Source organism: Canis lupus, chromosome 12, assembly GCF_003254725.2.
Source record: "Canis lupus dingo isolate Sandy chromosome 12, ASM325472v2, whole genome shotgun sequence".
NCBI classification, from domain to species: Eukaryota; Metazoa; Chordata; class Mammalia; order Carnivora; family Canidae; genus Canis; species Canis lupus.
This window is the reverse complement of record NC_064254.1, coordinates 23,923,322-23,943,397: the sequence shown is the minus strand read 5'-3', so window position 1 is coordinate 23,943,397 and position 20,076 is coordinate 23,923,322. Positions and strand designations below refer to the sequence as shown.

General features: G+C 37.2%; 1 protein-coding gene across 30 annotated transcripts in view; it reads left to right on the top strand.

The window, feature by feature from the left end:
* The window catches only part of DST (dystonin), a 480,962-nt gene that overhangs the window by 404,793 nt on the left and 56,093 nt on the right, over positions 1-20,076 (top strand). For 25 of the 30 annotated variants that reach the window (XM_025419112.2, XM_025419100.3, XM_049092202.1 and 22 more), the window contains 8 exons: positions 1,439-1,600; positions 3,145-3,315; positions 5,963-6,129; positions 7,279-7,438; positions 7,640-7,966; positions 8,448-8,532; positions 9,759-10,000; positions 10,934-11,140. In XM_025419112.2, coding sequence (XP_025274897.1) covers positions 1,439-1,600; positions 3,145-3,315; positions 5,963-6,129; positions 7,279-7,438; positions 7,640-7,966; positions 8,448-8,532; positions 9,759-10,000; positions 10,934-11,140 — 1,521 coding nt within the window. The remainder of the gene's footprint in view (positions 1-1,438; positions 1,601-3,144; positions 3,316-5,962; positions 6,130-7,278; positions 7,439-7,639; positions 7,967-8,447; positions 8,533-9,758; positions 10,001-10,933; positions 11,141-20,076) is intronic. The other 5 variants (XM_049092206.1, XM_025419103.3, XM_025419102.3 and 2 more) reach the window with 1 other exon arrangement.

Below are 20,076 nucleotides of genomic sequence, written 5' to 3'. Positions count from 1 at the left end.
AAATTGTCTGTAAGGATTTTATATAGAAGAAGAAACTTGGACTTTTAGCTGAGAGGAGACTTCTAAGGGAAATGATCATTTATTTGTTTGCTATTCCTAATTTACTCATTTATGCAATAACACAGGGCTATCTTGCATGCCATGCCTTAGGCCAGAGTCTGGAGAGTTTCTGCTGTAGCCTCTACATCTTTAAAAATTACTTTCCATACTATGGCTATAATTTTTTAAGTACTATTTTGTTATTTGCCTTTTTAATGTTTTCGTATGTTCTGTTAACTGTCCATTTACTTGTACTATTGATCTATTGTGCCCTATAGTATAATGACTCAAACTCCAAAACCTTGTCTTGTCTTAATATCTAGCTGAAACTTTCCTTCCTTGGTTAAATTAATTTATTTTCTTTATGGCATCCTTTAGGCTCTCTATATAAAACATTTGTATCTCTATGAGAGTTGATGTATCATCAGTACTATCCCTTTGTGGGGTTAATGTCATCCACACCAAAATGTAAATATAGTTTTTCTCTACTGAAACTCATTTGACAAATAATTATTGCTAGGTACCATGGTAGGTCCAGGACATAGAACCACTATAAGGAAAACAGAAATTTCTGCTTTCATGGAACTTGGATTTTACTCCAGCACATGAGATTTTTTGCCAGTGACAGGCATTTGAGGACTGTAAGTTGGACGGAGCTGAGAAGAGGAAGGAGAGCTCTAGCAAATGGCTGGCGGTTCAAGCAGCGACCAGAGTAACCAGAGTTGCTGTGCTGGGTGACATGTGTGAGCAAATCCATGGGATGAGGTCTGTGCACTTGCAAGGCTTTTAGGGGGCTGGATGGGTAGGGATCCATACTATTACAGTGTCTGCCTACATCTTTTCTCATTTCCTCTCTCTGTATTTTGGCCCAACTGGCAAACTATAGATTGGCCTCTTGGCTCACCTCAACATCTTGTTATTGATCTTCATTTCCAATTTGGGTCTCAAACTTCAACAGTTGCCAGCTAGCAGCAGGTGTCCATAGAGGAGCTGATAAGGCTCCTTGCCCAGTAAAGCTCTTGGGCCCATCTTATCATTTTGCTCCTTTGCATTTTCCATACCTTTTTTTTTTTTTTTTACTAGAGTTAAATTGGAATGATGGAAAATAGTGTTATGCTAATGAAGCAATAGGGAGAGGACAGATAAACTCTTTTTTTTTGGTTTTATAGGTAATCTGATTAAAGGTACTTAGAATATCATTCTTTCAAATTCCTGAGTGGTTTTGATAATATTATGAATTTGCATTTAGTTTAGTTTCTTACTGTTATTCATAAGGTGGCTGTGACATATGAATAGATAACAGAAATTATTTTTACCTGTAATAATGGATAGCTGATAATTACACAACATTTGTATTAAGATAGATAATTTATATAAATTATTTCTCTTCTAATTGCAGGCATTCCAAAAAGAAGAGATTGAACCTTTGCAGGTTAAACAGCAAGATGTAAACTGGTTAGGTCAAGGCCTTATTCAGAGTGCTGCTAAAGGCACCAGCACACAGGGTTTAGAGCATGACCTGGATGATGTCAATGCACGCTGGAAGACTCTCAATAAGAAGGTAATTTTTCCATCTCCTTTGTTTTTTTTTTTTTCCTTTGTTATCATATCTGTTGATTATTCTTCTCTAACATTTGTTGTGACAACTAATCATATTTATAGTAGCTAAACTTCCCTGAACATGCTTACTTTTTTTATATTGCTATAAATTAGATGGCCAAAACTCAGATGCCCACAGGAGGTCAGTAGGCAACATAAATGAGAAAAGTGAGTTGAGTGAAATAGAACCTCTCTCTATCACTATCTTGACTTTGATAGAGACACAGTTGTGCCGGTGTGATGGCAGGCGGCCCATGATCCATGACCTTGTGTTGAGGGAGCTCACAAACCTTTAAAGGTACAATCAATCGGTACTTAGCTCTGGCACATCATCCCACGTAGGGATCTAGATTCAATGTTGTCAAATTGTTTACTTACTTTCAAAGGGACTTGGAAATCTCACTTTTTCTGTGAAACATAATTTTCAAATGTTGGTAACTCATTTCACACTGTATAATAGGTCACGCTGTGCAGGTGAATACGACTATGTCTCTGTCGGCCTTGGACTGAGGGTTTACCACCCTCGCCATAGGCTATTAACTCTAAATATTATTTTACTTATGAGATGTAGATTCCACCTTTTTCTAAATGTCCATGGGAGAAAACACTGGAAAATAATGCTCCTGATACCTTACGGGGATAATGCTGAAACATAATGGCAGCCCTTCACATGACATAAATTATCAGAACATTGTATAGGATGGCAGTGCTTATCTAGTGGTGGTGGTTTTTGTTCTTGTAGTTTTCTCTGCTTTGAAATCTTAAGCAATTGTTGCCAGATCTCAAAAGTACATTTATCATTCTATAAAGTCTGATTCATATTGGAGTGCTCTTCAAACACCACTGAAATGTAGTGTCAGGTGTAAATATATTCCATAGTGCTTAAAATATCTCACCAACTACTTTTTCAATCCTAAAGGAAAAGATCTGTGAGAAGGGCAATAGGATATCTCTATGTAGGACACAGAGACTCCATTTACTAGAATACAAAGGCCCCTGGTTTGTCAGAAAGGACTCCAGGACTTGGAGCTAGCTGAATTTAATCAGATACTTTACAGGTATTTTGCCTAGCAAAATATAAATCTGTTTCTCTCTACTCTAATAGGTTTTTTCTAAACGTAGTCTTTTAAAATAGTCATCAGTAGGAAATAAAAAAATGAATCAAAAGGATATTGATAAAAATGAATTAGGCATTGTTTCTTTCAGTAACCTTAAAATATTTGAATTATTCGTTCCAATCACAAATGTATTTGGTATTTCCAAAATCTCAAAGATTTCACCTTTTACACTACTGTTTGGGATGGATACCTTTTCTGCTTGGCTCATTTGATACACTTTGACTCCCTTCTACCACAGTCATGTCAATGCTTTGGGCAGATTTTAAGTGAAAAGGAAAAGAAAAATTTGTGACCAGATGGGAAGATGAGCATGAAAAGTGGTGGCTGGTGGGCAAATTTCATTTGTCATGGAACAAGTAAATAAGTTGGCGCAACTGAAACTTTGCAGGTGGCTCAGCGTGCAGCCCAGCTGCAGGAGGCCCTGCTGCACTGTGGGCGATTCCAGGATGCCCTGGAGTCCCTGCTCAGCTGGATGGTGGACACTGAGGAGCTTGTAGCCAATCAGAAGCCTCCGTCGGCTGAGTTCAAAGTGGTGAAGGCCCAGATACAAGAGCAAAAGGTAAGTCAGTGATACTTTTGTGTTGTGTTTCATGTTAAATCACTATAATGACAGTAGAAATTTACCTTGCAACTCTCTTTGAATTAACAGGATATTCTAGTTGACTGGCCACTGATGCTCTAGAAATTATTTTTTAGTCATGCAACAAATATTTACTGAACATCTGCCATGGGTCCGACACTTTCAGGTGCTGGAGATAATCACTGACTAGAAAAGATGAAAGTTCCTCTTTGAGTTTAAGGTTTTGTGGACAGGGAGGAAGAGGAAGAGACAGTAAACTAAGCTGTGATAAGTTTGCAAGTGAAAAATAAAGCAGAGGTGGGAGATAAGAATTAGGAAGTAACAGAGCAAGGATGGAGGACAGGAAGTGCTGGAGTGGAGTTGGGGTTGTATATGTGTGCAGTTTGAAATAGGGTAGTCAAGGAAAACTTCACTCACTAAAAAGGTGATTTTGGCAGAAATATCCTTTTTTTTTTTAGTATCCTTATTCCCTTATATATTAAACCAGTTTATATGAAATTGCCTTAATGCTATTACAGTACCATTAACTGTATTCCGTATGCTGTGCCTTTCATCCCTGTGACTTATTCATTCCATAACTAGAAGCTTGTATTTCTCATTCCTTATTTATAGATTAAATACAGGCAGTGTTTTGTGACTCGGCCTATGCTAAAGAAGCAAAAATTTGATTTTTTTTAAAAGATTTTATTTGTTTATTCATGAGAGACACAGAAAGAGAAGCAGAGACCTAGGCAGGGGGAGAAGCAGGCTCCTTGTGGGAAGCCTGATGTGGGACTTGATCCCAGGACCCTGGGATTACAACCTGAGCCGAAGGCAGATGCTCAACCACTGAGTCACCCAGGCGCCCCCCCCTCCAAATATTTGATTCTTACATACTAAGGTGTATGCTATTGTGTCTTTTGACACAACTAATATGGGACCAAGTTGGAAAGAAAGACACATCTGTTAAAGGGATAATAACATATTTTAAAAAATTCTGTGCTCCTGATGGTGTTGGTCAATTAAGAAGCATTTAGTGATATTTTCAGTACTAATTTCTCAGCCATGACTTGAAATGGCATGTGGGAGGGGCCCAGCACACAGCACATTGGTAAGATTTTTCCTATGTGGAAATTTAAAAAGAAGGGAAAGGATTAAGAGGTTTAATTTAGTTTCGACATTCAGTACCATCTCTAAAAATTCTTTGAAGATTCTAGTATACTGAAAATTAACCTTTTAGAAATAGATTTAGAGATAAGGATTACAGAAACAAAATAGGAAACACATTGCATTTGCATGATTTTTAAATAATATATGTGTAATATATAATATGTAACAAAGTAATGTGTGTTTAATAAGTATAATATATTATAATGTACTGCTACCATTCAGTATGTAATGTAATTTAAACCTTTGTCATTCTCCCTTAAGTCAATGAACTATGTTGGCCAACAAAATGTATTTGTTGACTTTGATTTTCTTAATTGCTAGAGCCTTTGCAATTCAAGTTTATCAGAAGTAATCCATTTAATTAGTTCTCTTTACTGCCTAAACCACCTGTTGTGCCTTGATTTTATAATGACTGTAACCTATAACAAGAGAGTTTGCATTTCTTCCCTTTCTTTGTAAACATGTTCCTCTTACCATCTGACTTGGTGGTCCCAAAATGAAAGTGAGAGGATACTCTTTTAGCTTGTTGCCTCAGGGTAGCTGTAGATTTCTCTAATCCTTAACTATCAGTCAGGATCAGATTAAGGAGGCAGTGAAGAAGTATTTAGCATTTCATATACCTGTGATTTCCTCACTGCTATTAACACAGTGCCTGTACTTAGCACTTGCTCATGAAATAATCATTCTGATTAGGTTAGAGCAAGGTAATCCTGAGTTCTGGCTACTTCTGTCAAACATTCCATTCCTGGCTTTTTTGAGATGTTTGCTTAGAATTAAATTGGATTTTTTTTTTTTTTTTTTTTTTTTTTTTTTTTTTTTGCTGCTGCTAAATCCTGAAATACTGGTCTTATTTAGCCAGCTTCAAGGATTTCTGACTTGTTCCATCCTCTGTTCCTTTTGGAAATGGTATTTAGAGGCTCTTTTTTCAGCCTCATGAAGGATTTTAGGAGCTAGTTCCACCTACAGAGAGGCAGGAGCCTCTAGTTTTAGCCTCATCAGTTTGTGAACTTGATCTGAGTCTCAGTCTCCCTGTCTCTAATGGTTTGTTTAACATGGGAAAAGTTTGGAAAACATTAGTGATTTATAGTAATCTTACTTGTCTTAGTAGGACAGGTGACTGTTGAATGTTTAGGGTATTCCCATTTCATTACAGTAGCGGGGATCTTGTACTTCAAGTGGAGTAGAGTTATCCTTGAGCAGCACCTTCTCATTATTTTATATAAAAAAATTAATAATGAATGGCTTATGGCCTTACCGATATTAGCTTGAAAAGCCCCAGTCACAATGTCTGACATGATAGCAATGAATCACTAAACAAAACGGGTTATTTTTAAAATCTTTTTTACGTGAATCTATACAAAATATGTATTCTTGTCGCATATCAAAAGTACTTAGACTGTGTTTTCCATGATGTTAACAGTTTCTTTTGCCCTCCCTGCCCCCCTTTTAATTTTGGTGTTTAATGTTCTGTCTCAAGCTTCTCCAAAGATTGTTAGATGACCGCAAATCTACTGTGGAGGTAATCAAACGAGAAGGAGAAAAAATTGCTGCAACAGCAGAACCTGCGGATAAAGTGAAGATTTTGAAACAGCTGAGTCTCTTGGATAGTAGATGGGAGGCATTACTTAATAAAGCTGAAACGAGGTAACTTAAATACTTCCGGTCTTCTGAAAGAGTAGCAAAGGCTTTCATGCTAATAGTTTGCATTTTGGTAATGCTTTTCTCCAAATTGTCATTTTCCTATGTTTACCATGTATGTAAACAGGCAGCAAGGGCTGTGGTGCCTCACTGTTCATTCCTCCAATGGTAAGGTCTTGTAGTCACCAAATTTCAACTCTTTATTTTAAGAAAAATAGTTCTCCAGGAGTAATTCATCTATTTATTACACAGTAACTGCTTGCCTGCCGTGAATCAGGCACAGAGCGAGACCTTGGGTTACAGAGGTGAACTGGACAGATCATCTCTGCCCTCAGGGCATGGTCTAGTAGAGCTTGATAGCCTTTGAAAAGTAATGACAAAGTGATGTTTCAGAGCAAAAACATAGGGTGTTGTGGAAGCATATGATAGAAAGAACCTAGTCTGGGGGCAAGGAAATGACAGCTAAGCTGTGTCTTAAAGGAGTAGGAGTTAGCCAAGAAACAAAGTAGATGGAAGGCTAAGATGTTTAGACATATAACGTTTATGAAGGGTTAGAGACCTGGAGCATATTTTTCTTCTTTTGTGATATTTTAATCCATAAATACTAACTGTTGCTATTGGGAAATATATCTGACACTGTACTTGGGACGGGGGAGGATATACTTGATGCACTACTTAGGAATCCCTGTTCATTCCATGGAGGGTGGGTAATCCAGTTTTGATGAGTTGATTAAGGCAGTCGCAGCAACTGGTGCTCTTATTGAAGTTAATGAATGTATTTATTTAACACTTTGAACAGGGCTTAGTGCAGAATATGTGTTCCATAATTGTTACTTTTATTGTCATTATTTCTGCTATTGTTTTTATAACATTGCTATTATTATTAAACAGCTATTATTTTTTAAGTATTATAACCAGATTTCTTAAGAGTTTCATAAGATTTAGGTACTTGGGGTTGGTCTCTGGTTCACTTTTAATTTTATTTAATGGGAAAATTACTTTAGCATGTCCTTGAAACGTGGAACATCTTAACTCTAACCTTAGATGTTTTTCACAAAAAAAATGTCTCATATGCAGGAGCATGAGTAAAGATTCTTGTTGAATATTTCACACATTCTTCATCCCTAAATGACCTTTATCTTGGCACATGTATAGGAATCGTCAGTTGGAAGGTATCTCGGTGGTAGCACAGCAATTTCATGAAACCCTAGAACCATTGAATGAGTGGCTTACAACCATAGAAAAGAAGCTGGCGAATTGTGAGCCCATAGGAACCCAAGCATCTAAACTTGAAGAACAAATTACACAGCACAAAGTAAGACACCCTTTGCACATTAGTAAGATTCAGTTTTCCGTCTCCTCCATGGTTTTATGTCATAAATTTGAGTTATGCACTATTGTGTTATGCATGATTGCAAACTAAGCCCATTTCAAATGTCATTCTTTCGTTCTGTTTATGTTTTCATTTTTATTTGTCCATCCTTTCTGTTTCTCTTTTTTTTAAACTTTATTTTAGGCTTTAGAAGATGACATCATCCATCACAATAAACATTTACACCAGGCTGTTAGCATTGGCCAATCCTTAAAGGTTTTGAGCTCCAGGGAGGATAAAGATATGGTGCAAAATAAATTAGACTCCTCTCAAGTGTGGTACATTGAGATGCAAGAGAAAAGTCACAGCAGGTCTGAGCTCCTCCAGCAGGCCTTATGTAATGCTAAGATTTTTGGGGAAGATGAAGTTGAGCTGATGAATTGGCTGAACGAAGTACATGACAAACTGAGCAAGCTCTCAGTCCAGGATTACAGCACTGAGGGGCTTTGGAAGCAGCAGTCTGAACTTCGGGTATTTTTATTTCTTTCTTTTTTTTTTTTTTTTTCATTTCAGTTGTCATTATTTTCTTTGTCTTCCTTATTTTTATATTATTTATGTTCTTGCGATTTAGGTGAATTGCTATATTCAAAAAAGACTTAGCCTGTGTATACAGATTAAATTTGTCCAGTAGCCAGACTCTTCACTTTTTCTTTGTTACTTTATGATTGTTTACAAAGACCTCTAATTAACCAGTAGTCCAGTATCTTCACTGGACTTCATAGGCCATTTTCTGAAAAGGAGAATGTATGGGTTAGGATAGCTGAACATGAGACATGGGCCATGATAGTGTAAAGAAGAGGGGTAAGCAAGGCAACAGGAATGGCTAGTTGAAAATGGGAGGTGTTTACTCAAATCTCTATGAAACACAGAGTTCTCTAAGGTTAACCAAAGCTAATTGTTATTTAAATTTCCACACACACACACACATATAAAAATGGTACCTGTGTTTTAGGTTCTGCAAGAGGACATCCTACTCAGAAAACAAAATGTCGATCAGGCATTACTAAATGGTTTAGAACTACTGAAACAAACAACAGGTGAGAATCTTTCAAATCAACTCATCATTACTGTTAGCATTTTGCATTGCTTTCTAAATATTTTAGGGAGAGGGGAAAAACAAAATATTTTATAATTTTGGGGCCACTCCAAGACTTCATTCTGCAGAATGCTTTGAAGACTGATCCAAGAGCGTTTTGGAATATGATCTCACTTTTTTTCTCATGATCTCACTGGGGTTCTTAATGGAAGTGGCGTGTATTACTCATAACACAAAGCACTGTGGCATAGGAGATGCTCAGAGAAGCCCACAGCAGAGTTACGTTGGTTTTCCACTGAGGGAGGCAGTTGTTCTACATGCGTGCATAGGTTGTAAACAGATTTTTAAAATTTTAAGGTTGTTGGCATTTCGAAACACACACTCCATGCCTACCCACCCCCAGGCTTCATTTTTCCATGCTTAAACTCACTAAGAAAACAGATACAGACTAACTTGTTTTCACTATACCTGTGTCCAGTTCAGCACCATATTGTGGTATGGGCGAGTAATGTTCACTATGAATTGGAGGAATTTGACGTAGTATCTAGAACCTCGGACTAGGAGTCTGAAGCCTAGGACACAGTTTCTCTGTGTGTCTGCAAATGAGGTAGAGGCGACTGAGGATCTGTTGAAATAGTACAGATGAGTGTGTTATTTTTAATATGTATACACATGCACACAACACACATATGTACCACGTACACACGTGTCCATCCATACATACACGTATGCCAGGCATTGTTCTAAACACTTCGCAAATAAGCTCATTGAATTTTTATCATAACCTGATGAGGTGGATTCTGTTCTTATCCCTATGTAAAGTTGAGTAAACAAGGGCCCAGAGAGGTTATTTTATACATGGTAACAAGCCACAAAGTCAATATTTGAACCTGAGTGGTGTTTAGCCCCTATGCTTGAAAAACTGAAAGCACCATATAGTTAGATGCAAAGATGATGCTTTCACATAACTGAAGGCACTGTAGCCCTTTCCAATTTTATATTTGTATTTTCAGAGCTGTTGAGATTTGCCAGAAATCCTGGGGGAAAAGATTAAAATTGGGAAAAAGGCTTCTCTTGGGTCAGATCATCTTTGGGAAAATGCTCTTTTTTTTTTTTTTTCTTACCATAGAAAAATCTCATCAGTATACAATAATATCTAAAGAAACTCTATCCTCCCTTTGCCTTTTCTTTCCTTTCTTGAGATATAACATGCCTTTGACATTTTAGGTGATGAAGTTTTAATAATTCAAGATAAGTTGGAGGCCATTAAAGCAAGGTACAAAGATATCACAAAATTGAGCACGGATGTTGCCAAAACTCTGGAGCAGGCACTGCAGCTTGCAAGGCGGCTGCACGCCACACGCGAAGAGCTCTGCACCTGGCTGGACAAAGTGGAGGTGGAATTACTTTCCTATGAGACTCAGGTTCTGACAGGAGAAGCAGCAAGCCAAGCTCAAGCGAGACAGAAAGTATGCTCGGATTTATGCATTTTGAATCTATTTGTTATCTCTTAGAGAGATGGTCTCATGTTGTTACTAATACACTGAAGGATGCCTTGATGGGTGGGGACCCAACAGAAATTGGCTGCAGATCAATTGCTTAAAACTTTAAGGAGTCCAAAGATGAAAATAGCATATTGTAATTTGTTTCCAGAGTCTTCTGGTTGAGAGTATAGTTTATAGCACAAGAGACAGAATGATGAAAATGGAAAGGAGGAAAATTTAAAAAAGGAAAATGATTGTTTTAGAGGGATACAGCATTTGCTTAGAATTAACAATATCTCTCTAAGATAGATGCATAGCATGAGGTAGCCTTTCTAATTATATTGCAAAAGTGTTATTCTATCATGATGATTCTTCTTCTTTTCAGAGATAGCCTCTGTTTTTATCAGCCCTGAAGTATGATCACATGTGGATGAAAAGGAGTTGGGGAGGTCAGGTTCACAGAGCCTGTAATGATTCAACTGGGATGATTTAAAGCCAATATGTTCTCATTTTGAGGGTCACTTCAGTTCTAGCTTGGACTTTACTCTTGGACTTCACTCTTTATTTCACTTTTCTGATACCTGCTTACTTAGAGGTTATCAGAAAGCAAAGAATAATACACGTTAACTTGCTTGGTTTTATTTCCCAAATTTTAAACATTTGTATTAAAGTTCAAAGATAGAATCTTTGCTATGTTGACCAATGACTTGTTCTTTGGAACTCCTCAGGAAACACTTCCCTTTTTACAAAATAGCTTTAAGGAACAAAGGTTCCTAAACTTAACTGAAACACAGGGGCCAATGCCTGGCATTATTCTCCTGCAGAGGACTTTAGTGCCAAGGACAGTAAAAGGAAAAGCCTGTTCAAACTCTTAAGCATTACCCCCAGATTTGTATGTTTTCTTAATTCTGCTCTCAGGAACTGAAAAAGGAAGCTAAGAACAGCAAAGCCTTATTAGACTCCCTTAATGAAGTGAGCAGTGCTTTACTGGAGCTGGTCCCATGGAGGGCAAGGGAGGGGCTTGAAAAAATGGTGGCCGAGGACAATGACCGCTACCGACTGGTGAGCGACACCATCACTCAAAAGGTGGAGGAGATTGATGCCGCCATTCTGAGATCCCAGCAGGTAGGGGCATGCGGTTTGTTGTCTGGGCAATACATTTTCCCCAGTTGTTCTCCGAGTCTTTACCTGAACAAAGATTTCTGCTAATAGTGTTTCCATTCATTTGTTATGCTTCAGAAGCAAAAGGAGGGATTTGAAAAGAATTCAGGTTCCTTCGACATCTGAGTGCCAGACCAGGCAAGGCTAATCTGTACATTGTTAACAGCCATCTGCCTCCCTGTAGCCCAGACTTATCCTTACCAAATCAGTCCCTGGGAAGATCAGCCCGGCTTTCCAAACAAAGTGCTTTTTTTGCCTCCATGTATGTGAATTGCTAATACTAATTTTATGCCTTGGCTAAGTCTAATCTGTATGTGAGTAAATATTTTGAGTTATCGTGTAAGTCAGCATTAACTGCTCATTTACATACTGCTATGGCAAAGAGAGAGCTATATTCTTTCTAAAAAGGAAGCAGTGGTGTTGGTGATACTGTGTTTTTTTCTGGAGATGACTCAAGGGAAAAAAACGATAGTTTCTGACCTGTCTGCGACTCACGCAGAGTTTATAGTTCCAGAGAGTTTTATAGGCACCCAGCCCTCACCACAGCTCCCTCAGAAAGCTGTGGGCAATGAGTGGGGTTCTGGAAACAGAAGTTTATATGACATACTTTGATGAACTTTTATTGACTATTTTGGACTATTTACATTAAGTCATCAGACTCTTACTGCAGACTCTCTGTGACAGGGCTAATGCGCTATTGCAGTGTATTTTAGAGCAGAGCTATGGAAGGTACATAACTAAGCTTGTACTAATATGTGCCAAAAGCAAGAAACACAAATCAAGCGGATTGTGTGGGACCATCCAAAATTAATTTTCAAAGGTTGCTGTAGAAGTGTAATTTATTTATTGTTAAATATTATGATTTACACCGCACAATGCTTCACTCCTCATGTCAGTGCTCTGGAATCACAAAAGCTGATGAAAACCAATGACAGCAAAAGGCCTGCCTAAGAAATTTTTGCGAGGGAAGAGCATTCATGCCTGAGGAATGTATTTGCATGACTTCTGTTTTCCAAGTTTGGCACAATTTCTGTGCCTCCTTATTACAGGAAAATAAACGCATTTTATTTGTGAAGTTTATTCAACTATAGGAAAATGCTGGATTTTTTTCACCAAAACTGATACCAACATTTCAGAATTAGCACTGAAGATTTCCTAAATTAGCAAGACAAATATTCTGTACTTTTAGAGTCTGATATTTCTTGAGGAGTTGACTATGGGTGGTCAGTTTGGTGAAGTAAGTCAGTGATGAGGGCAAGATGGCAGGTGGAGCTTGTCTTGGTTAATAATTTCAGATATGTGCCAGTGTCATTAACCATAGTTCGGTTCTTTTTGAGCTTAGCAAATATTTTCTGAAGTTTAAAAAAAAAAAGGAACCAGGTCAATATATCCCAAACATATATCCTTTAGGAAAGTAACAGTTACTCGTGCCTTTTCTGATAAAAATCATTCATTATAGAAAATTTTAAGATTTTCTGAAAGAATACATACAAACTCATGGACTTCTTCTAGTCATTCTTCTGAGAAAGAGACAGAGAATTTGTGTAGTAGCAATGTCTTACTACCACCAGTAGGTCTTACAGCTAATATTAATGCCATTAATATTTTCTGGTTATTCACATGTATTTATTCTGTATTCATATGTGCCTTCCTTTGAAATGCCTATAAGTCTTTCCAATGAAGTACCTCCAGCAATCAAGAAAATCAGTAAAATGTACTTAAGACAAAGAAAGAAAGAAAGAAAGAAAGAAAGAAAGAAAGAAAGAAAGAAAGAAAGAAAGAAAGAAAGAAAAAGATCTTCCAGCTAGGCTTAAAACATACAGTTTTTGAGTGGGAAGAACATGTACAGTGAAGGGGCTTGCCTGTGCTCCCCAAAACTAGTATGTAGTGGAGTTGGATCCAGATTTGATCCAGATCTCATTCTACCTCACTATTATGCCTCCTTACAAATTATGTAGAGAGGAAAAATCCTGAGGGTGACCTAATTTTTCTAACTTCCTCCGGTAATCTGAAGAAGGGTGCCATTATTACAGCAAAATGGAAGTATGTAATGAGAGCATCTCCAACTACAAGGACCATGAGCCAGGAGAGTACAGTGCTGACAAGATTATGAAATACCATTCTCTGGAAGAATTTAAAAACAAATTAAATTGGTACCTGTTTTCCTGGTTTGGCAGAGATTTAATTTTGTACCCGAAAGGACAGTTTCTAAACTTAGAATTTCCAAGTTTATAAAGGAGCTGATACATCACTGAAGTTATTTTGTAACTTTGCCTGCTTATAAATGTTTGGAATTAGGACCAGAGTACAGTTGATACTAAAATATTTGTTTTCTGTTTACACAATGATAATACATCCATGCAATAGAAGAGATGATGCAAAAACATCTTGAGACTTGGATGTTAGCCACATATTTTGTACCATTTTATGGTGTATAAACAAATCATGTACTGTCCTGAGTCTCTTCTTCCTCTGAAACAATGGACATGATCTGACCCCCGTCCATCTTTTTAGACATACCCATAGTTATGTTTTATTAACAGCTACTCCTTTCCAGGCCCCTAACCTCAACATATCTACACCCACAAGTTAATAGGGAAAGGATATGTGTTTTAAACATGATGTGGTAATTTTTAAATGTATAGATTTAGTGCTTTGTTTCTTAATAACCTGGCTAAATTAAGCTAGATTTTAAATAACTGAATGTTTTTGTTTCCAAGCAAATTTCTATTAAATTGTTTCACTTTTTGCCAGGTGTTAAAGTTGTTTATATACAGATCTACCTCCTTTATAATGCTATAGCCTGCTTTTTGGAATACATTAAAAGCATAGGGGACTGTGAAGTGTCTGGCTACTACCCCACAGTAGAGTGGCTTTCAAACATCAACAAGAAAGAAGTATAGGAAAACATGGAAAAGGCAGCTTAGTAAATAGTGACAATATGCTTTATTACTTTGAAAAAGAAAGGGAGCACACAGATACTGCTAATTAGCATGACTTTGTAACCACCCTTTATAAATAGTTTTGAGTAAAGCTCTGATTTGATGTGGTTAGATTTCTTTTAATCCTATATCATAGTGACAGTTTTGAAAATACGTGTCGCTGAGTTTTGAAATCATAGAGCCCTATCCTATGATAGAACCCTATGTAAATTTGAGTGGTATTTATTGCTGGTTGAGAAATAATCAAACTGCCTCAATTACAGACAAATGTGTGAGGACTGTATGCAACTGTATTGGCAGACATTGATCTCAAGAGAATATTCATTTTTTAGAATATTTTATTTATTTATTTATTTGAGAAAGAGGGAGAGCACGAGGGGTGGGTGAGGAGCAGATGGAGAGGGATAAGCAGACTCTGCTGAGCGAGGAGCCCAACATGAGGCTTGATCTCAGGACCCTGATATCACGACCTGAGCTGAAACCAGGAATCAGCCAACCAAAGGAGCCACCAGGCACCCCAAGAATATTCTTTTTTTAATAAGAATTTGGCCCATTCATTGCTTTTAATATAAGTCTGAGAAGAACAGGGCAGCTTAATAAATAGTGATGGTGAGCTTTATAAACAAAGCAAAACATCCACCTCCCTCTCACAACACATGCAGTCATCTAAGTTAGCAACTGTACGTATTTTTTTTTTTTGCATGATAAACCTGCTCAAAGTAGCCTGTTTTAGTGGCTTTCTTTCTCTAACTGCAAATTGAGCCAAACAAGCAATGTGAAAATGGGGAAAGGCACTTTCAGGTAAAAAAAATGCACAGACTAGTAGCCTGAAGTCAGACCCTTGTGATTGTTTAAACCTCAGAGCAGTTAAAATATGCACGATTGTCCAAAGTCACTAAATGTGTTTCGCTAAATTCCCACCATGCTGGGAATCCCAGGCACTCTTCTGCAGTTCCAATTGCTTGACTTATTTTAGTCACTGCAATGACCCCTTTGTATTAAAGGCACACAGGCTGATGATTTGGGTGCAATTAAAATAAGCAGGCCATCAGGTCGTTAGGAATCAGTCTTGGAGAAAGATAACACCTGTTTCTTTATTTTAAAGAATTAGAAGGAAACTTCCCCCACGGAACTGAGATTTGTTGAGACCCACCAGGTGTTGGGGGTGGGAAAATATGGGTTGTGTTATGGATAATGCAGAGCAAAATGGAAGGAAATGCTAATCAAAAGAAAGTAACAAGATCCTCAGCCAAGAGAAGGGAGTAAAAGGATGTCCTTAGAGTTAAGATTCACTTATCATTTTGCCTTTCTTAAATCTCTATTTCCACTTAAGAGAAACCCTAGGTAAATACAAAAGCAGTTTGTCAGAGATTGGAGAAATGTTTAAGAAGTTAAGACCTACTATTTATTGACTGTCATGGTATTTGAGCCATTTTGGGTGAAATCACATGACTGTTTTGAGTTCATGAAACCTGAACTGCATACAAAGCACAAATGATCTAATATGGCAACTACAATGCAGTCCCTGGGGTCAGGCCACCTTGGTTTGAGTCTCAGATGCAACATTAGCTGGGCAACCTCTGGTAAGTCAGGTAACTTCTCTCTGTCTCCATTTTCTTGGCTGTAAATGGGGTTAATGTTAATATCCAGATCATGCAATTGTTGTTAGGATTTAAGAAGATACTGTGTGGGAAGCATGTAGTGTGCTCAGTAAAATGCTGGCCATTACTGTTTTAGAGTGTTTTTCAGGATACTTAGAAATGGACAATTAAAATGATGGGCACTGAGGGGAGCACTTAACGGGATGAGCACTGGGTGTTATACTCTACGTTGGCAAATCAAACAACAATAGAAAAATATATTTACTAAATAAATAAATAAATAAATAAATAAATAAATAAATAAATAAATAAATAAAATGTCTTTCACTCTCAGGGCACCTGGCCAGCTCAGTTAGTGGAGCTCACAGCTCTTCATCTTGGGGTAGTGACTTTAAGCCCCACGTTGGATGCAGAGATTACTTTTTTTAAAATCTTAAGAAAAAAAATGTCTTTCACTATCTTATTAGAAGTTCCTGAAATACTAGTTCTACTGTAATAGAAGTTAGAGTAAGTCGGTGGTTAGACTTCACTGACAATACCTAGTAAAATATTTCCCAGAATGCAATTACGGATACTGAGATGATCTACAATGTATTTGAAGTCAAATTCTGCTATTTGAGTGAGCAGTAAACAAATAGTAGTATGAAAATTTGGTCCAGTAAACTTGCTCTCCATATTGCTCACATTGTAAAATAAACAGTTTTCATGGTCTATTCCAAATGCACACATAGAGTCATTTGAAAGATTCATAGGCCTAAATAAAATGCCTTGCTTTACTGTATATTGCTTAATAAAGGCCTTGTGGCTGTTCTGTTTGTTGCTGAACAATAAATATTTGCTAATTTAATAAAAAAAAAATTCTCAAAAGACAGGAGGGACATTTCTGCTTGAAGTCTTGTTTTCTTTTAGCAGAGCAAATATTTGCCTTGGTTGAAGAAACTGTGTTTGAGTTTCAGCTTTCCATTTTGGCAACTTAGAATGTATCATCATACTGTTTTTCACTGGATCCTTTTTTTTTTAAAAAAAAAAAAAAGAGAGAAATAGATTTAAACTAATATTAACACTAACAGCCTGACTTTATTTATTAGGACTGTCATATAAATGCTAAAAATAGCCTGATCACAAACAAGTGGGGTGGTGTGTCATTTTATTTTTTTAGGAACCAATAGAGGAGGAAAGTCATTACTGTTAAATTTTATTCAGATTATCGTGCAGCACTTGCACTCAGGTACAAAGGCCTGGACTGTTTTGCTCAGTTTTGTACTCCTTTTTTTTAAATTTTATTTATTTATTCATGAGAGACACACAGAGAGAGGCAGAGACACAGGCAGAAGGAGAAGCAAGCTCCCTGCAGGGAGCCTGATGCAGGACTTGATCCCAGGACCCTGGGATCACAACCCAAGCCAAAGGCAGACGCTCAACCACTGAGCCACCCAGGTGCCCCAGTTTTGTACTCTTTAAGGGAATCACGAATGAACTTTCATTGTATATGGCCTGAAAACTAATAATCCATGCATAGAAGACTCTTCTACTTGTTTTTCATGAGGATTTCTTTTTCTACATCTGAAGTTCCTGAATTAGTTGAATTTTTTTTTTTAAAGATTTTATTTTTAAGTAATCTCTACCCTCAGCGTAGGGCTTGAACTCACAACCCTGAGATCAAGAATTGAATTGTTTCGCCAACTGAGCCAGCCAGGTGCCCCAAAATGCTTTCTTTTTTCTTTTTCACATTGATAAATTATTGCTAATTAATGAGTAGTTCCATTTGAAACTAACGTAAAAATTATTGAGCCAGATTAAGATAGAATTTTCTTAAAAGGGAGAGGTGGGGAGGGACAGAAGGAGAGAGAGAGAAAATGTTAAGCAGGCTCCATGCCCAGCGCCCCCGAGATCATGACCTGAGCCGAAATCAAGAGTCTCGTAACCAACTGAGTAACCCAAGTGCCCCAAGATATAAATTTTCATGTGGTTTTTCAAGATTGTTTCTGGAATCCATACTGTTCTGATTTGTCCTGGTAGCAGAAAAAGTAATGAATCAATGGAAAAAAAACATTTATTAACACTACTATGAACCCCTTCAATAAGTTTTATGAAAAATGTGGCTTCCCTAAAAAAGAATGTATAATATTATGGGAAATAGAGGAAAAATTAATAATTCTGTTTGAATATATAAATGTATGCAGTCATTTGAGAAGTACTGCCCTTATAAGGGAGCTCCCCAACCCTGAGGACTAAAGTTCTGAATTTCTATCTGGAACAACTTTAGCAGGGCAGTGGTCCTCGTAAACGTGTGATGCATAAAAGAGGGTTCTCATCAGCATATAGGATAGTGTGACTGCTGCCCAGACACCATTTTAGTCTTTAAGACTTTGCATCATTTTTTGGTAGATGTTGGTTTATATTCAGATTTTCTTCAAGTAGCAGTTCTGGAGGTTGTTAGAGAAAGGTCTTTTAAGCCCTATTCCCCTTTCATGTACTTATGCAATTGAATTTTTAAAGGTAAATGTAAGACTATTATTTTTACCTCTATTATATTTCTGGCTCAGGCCCATTATTTAAATGGTTATCTAAAATTTTTTCTATCCTGAACTGTTGACTAAAAGAAATTGACCTGCAAATAGCTTCAGTATTTACTTGTTTAACTTGTGTTGCAAAGGTGAGAGCAAATGGGTTCATAATATATAGGAAAAAAAGGGTAATAATTTATAATGTCATTGTGTATTTTTCACTTTTGTATAGTTTGTTATTTTTTTCTTAGGCGATTGAAAGCATAATGGTACTCTTTACTCAATGCTATTCATATTTGTGCCAGGTTATGGCTGACAGGTTATTTCCTTATAATAAAGGGAAGCCCAGTGATAAGCTTGGAAAATATTATTAAAAAATAAATTATACCCCATGGTGATTGAGGGTACAGCAAAACTCTGCTTGTGGGTGCATAAATTAGCACATCCTCTCTGAAGGACAGTTTGGTGTAGTATATCTCTAAAAGAGAAAGTGCGAATGGAACTCACATGAGAGTTATCCACTCAGAACTTTGTTGTTGTTGCTTTTAGTTAACTTTTTTTTTTTAAGATAATTGTAGATTCACATGCAATTATAAGAAATAATAGATGATCTCATTGTACCCTTTACCTGTTTTCCCCAGTGGTAACATTTTGCAAAATTATAGTACAGTATCACAAGCAGGATGTTGACATTGATGCAGTCAAGATGCAGAACATCTCATCACCACAAGATTACCTCATTTTGCCCTTTTATAGCCTCCCACCTCTACCCTCTCTTTAACTCCTGGCAACCACAAATTTTTTCTGCATTTCTGTAATTTTATCATTTCTAGAATGTTCGAGTATTAAACCTTATTCTTAACTACAGCCTCTCTCTCTTCTCTTTCTGGGACTCCAATGACATGGATGTTAGATCTTTTGTTACAGTTTCACAGATCCCTGAGGTTCTGTTGATTTTTTTTTTTCTCCAGTCTATTTTCTGTTATTTAGATTGGATAATTTTTGTACTGTCTTCTACTTTACTGACTCTTTTCTCTGTGCCCTTCATTGACCTCATCCACTGAGCTTGTTATTATATATTTAATATCTGTTTGGTTCTTTTTTTTTTAAGATTTTATTTATTTATTCATAAGAGACACAGAGACAGAGAGGCAGAGACACAGGCAGAAGGAGAAAGCAGGCTCCATGCTGGGAGCCCAACCTGGGACTCAGTCCTGGGTCTCCAGGATCATACCCTAGGCCAAAGGTGGCACTAAACTTCTGAGCCACCCGGGCTGCCCTGTTTGGTTCTTTCTATAGCCTCTTTCTTTGCTGAGACTATTTTGTTGCTAAGGTCTTCTAATTTTTCATTCATTTCAACTGTGTTTGAAATTGCTCAATAAAGCATTTTTATCATGGGTGCTTTAAAATTTTTGTCAGTGCTAACATTTCTGTCATCTGGGTCCTGGTGTCCATTGATTATCTTTCTTTAGTCCAGTTCTGGCGGTACGGGACTTGAATGCTCACAATGTCTGTTTCCCATTCAATCTTCTAACTGAGGCCTTGTAGTTACCATTTATACCACTGGTGCTCAGGGGGCACTTGCCCACTTTGCTCATTTACGATAACTGCTTGGCCCTGGGAGGCATTGGCTTCTGTCTGATGCAAGGTATCAAAAATGTTTATGCTCTTTGACTTGGTAGTCAGTTCCTTGTAGGAATCTACCCTAAAGAGCTAATTGGAGATGCCATTAGAGATTTCTATTTATTACAGGTTTGTTTATAAAATAGCAAAAAATGTGGTGAGCCTAAATAAAAATATCCAGGTATGCTAGAATACAATGATGTTATTTAAAATTAACATTTAAAGAA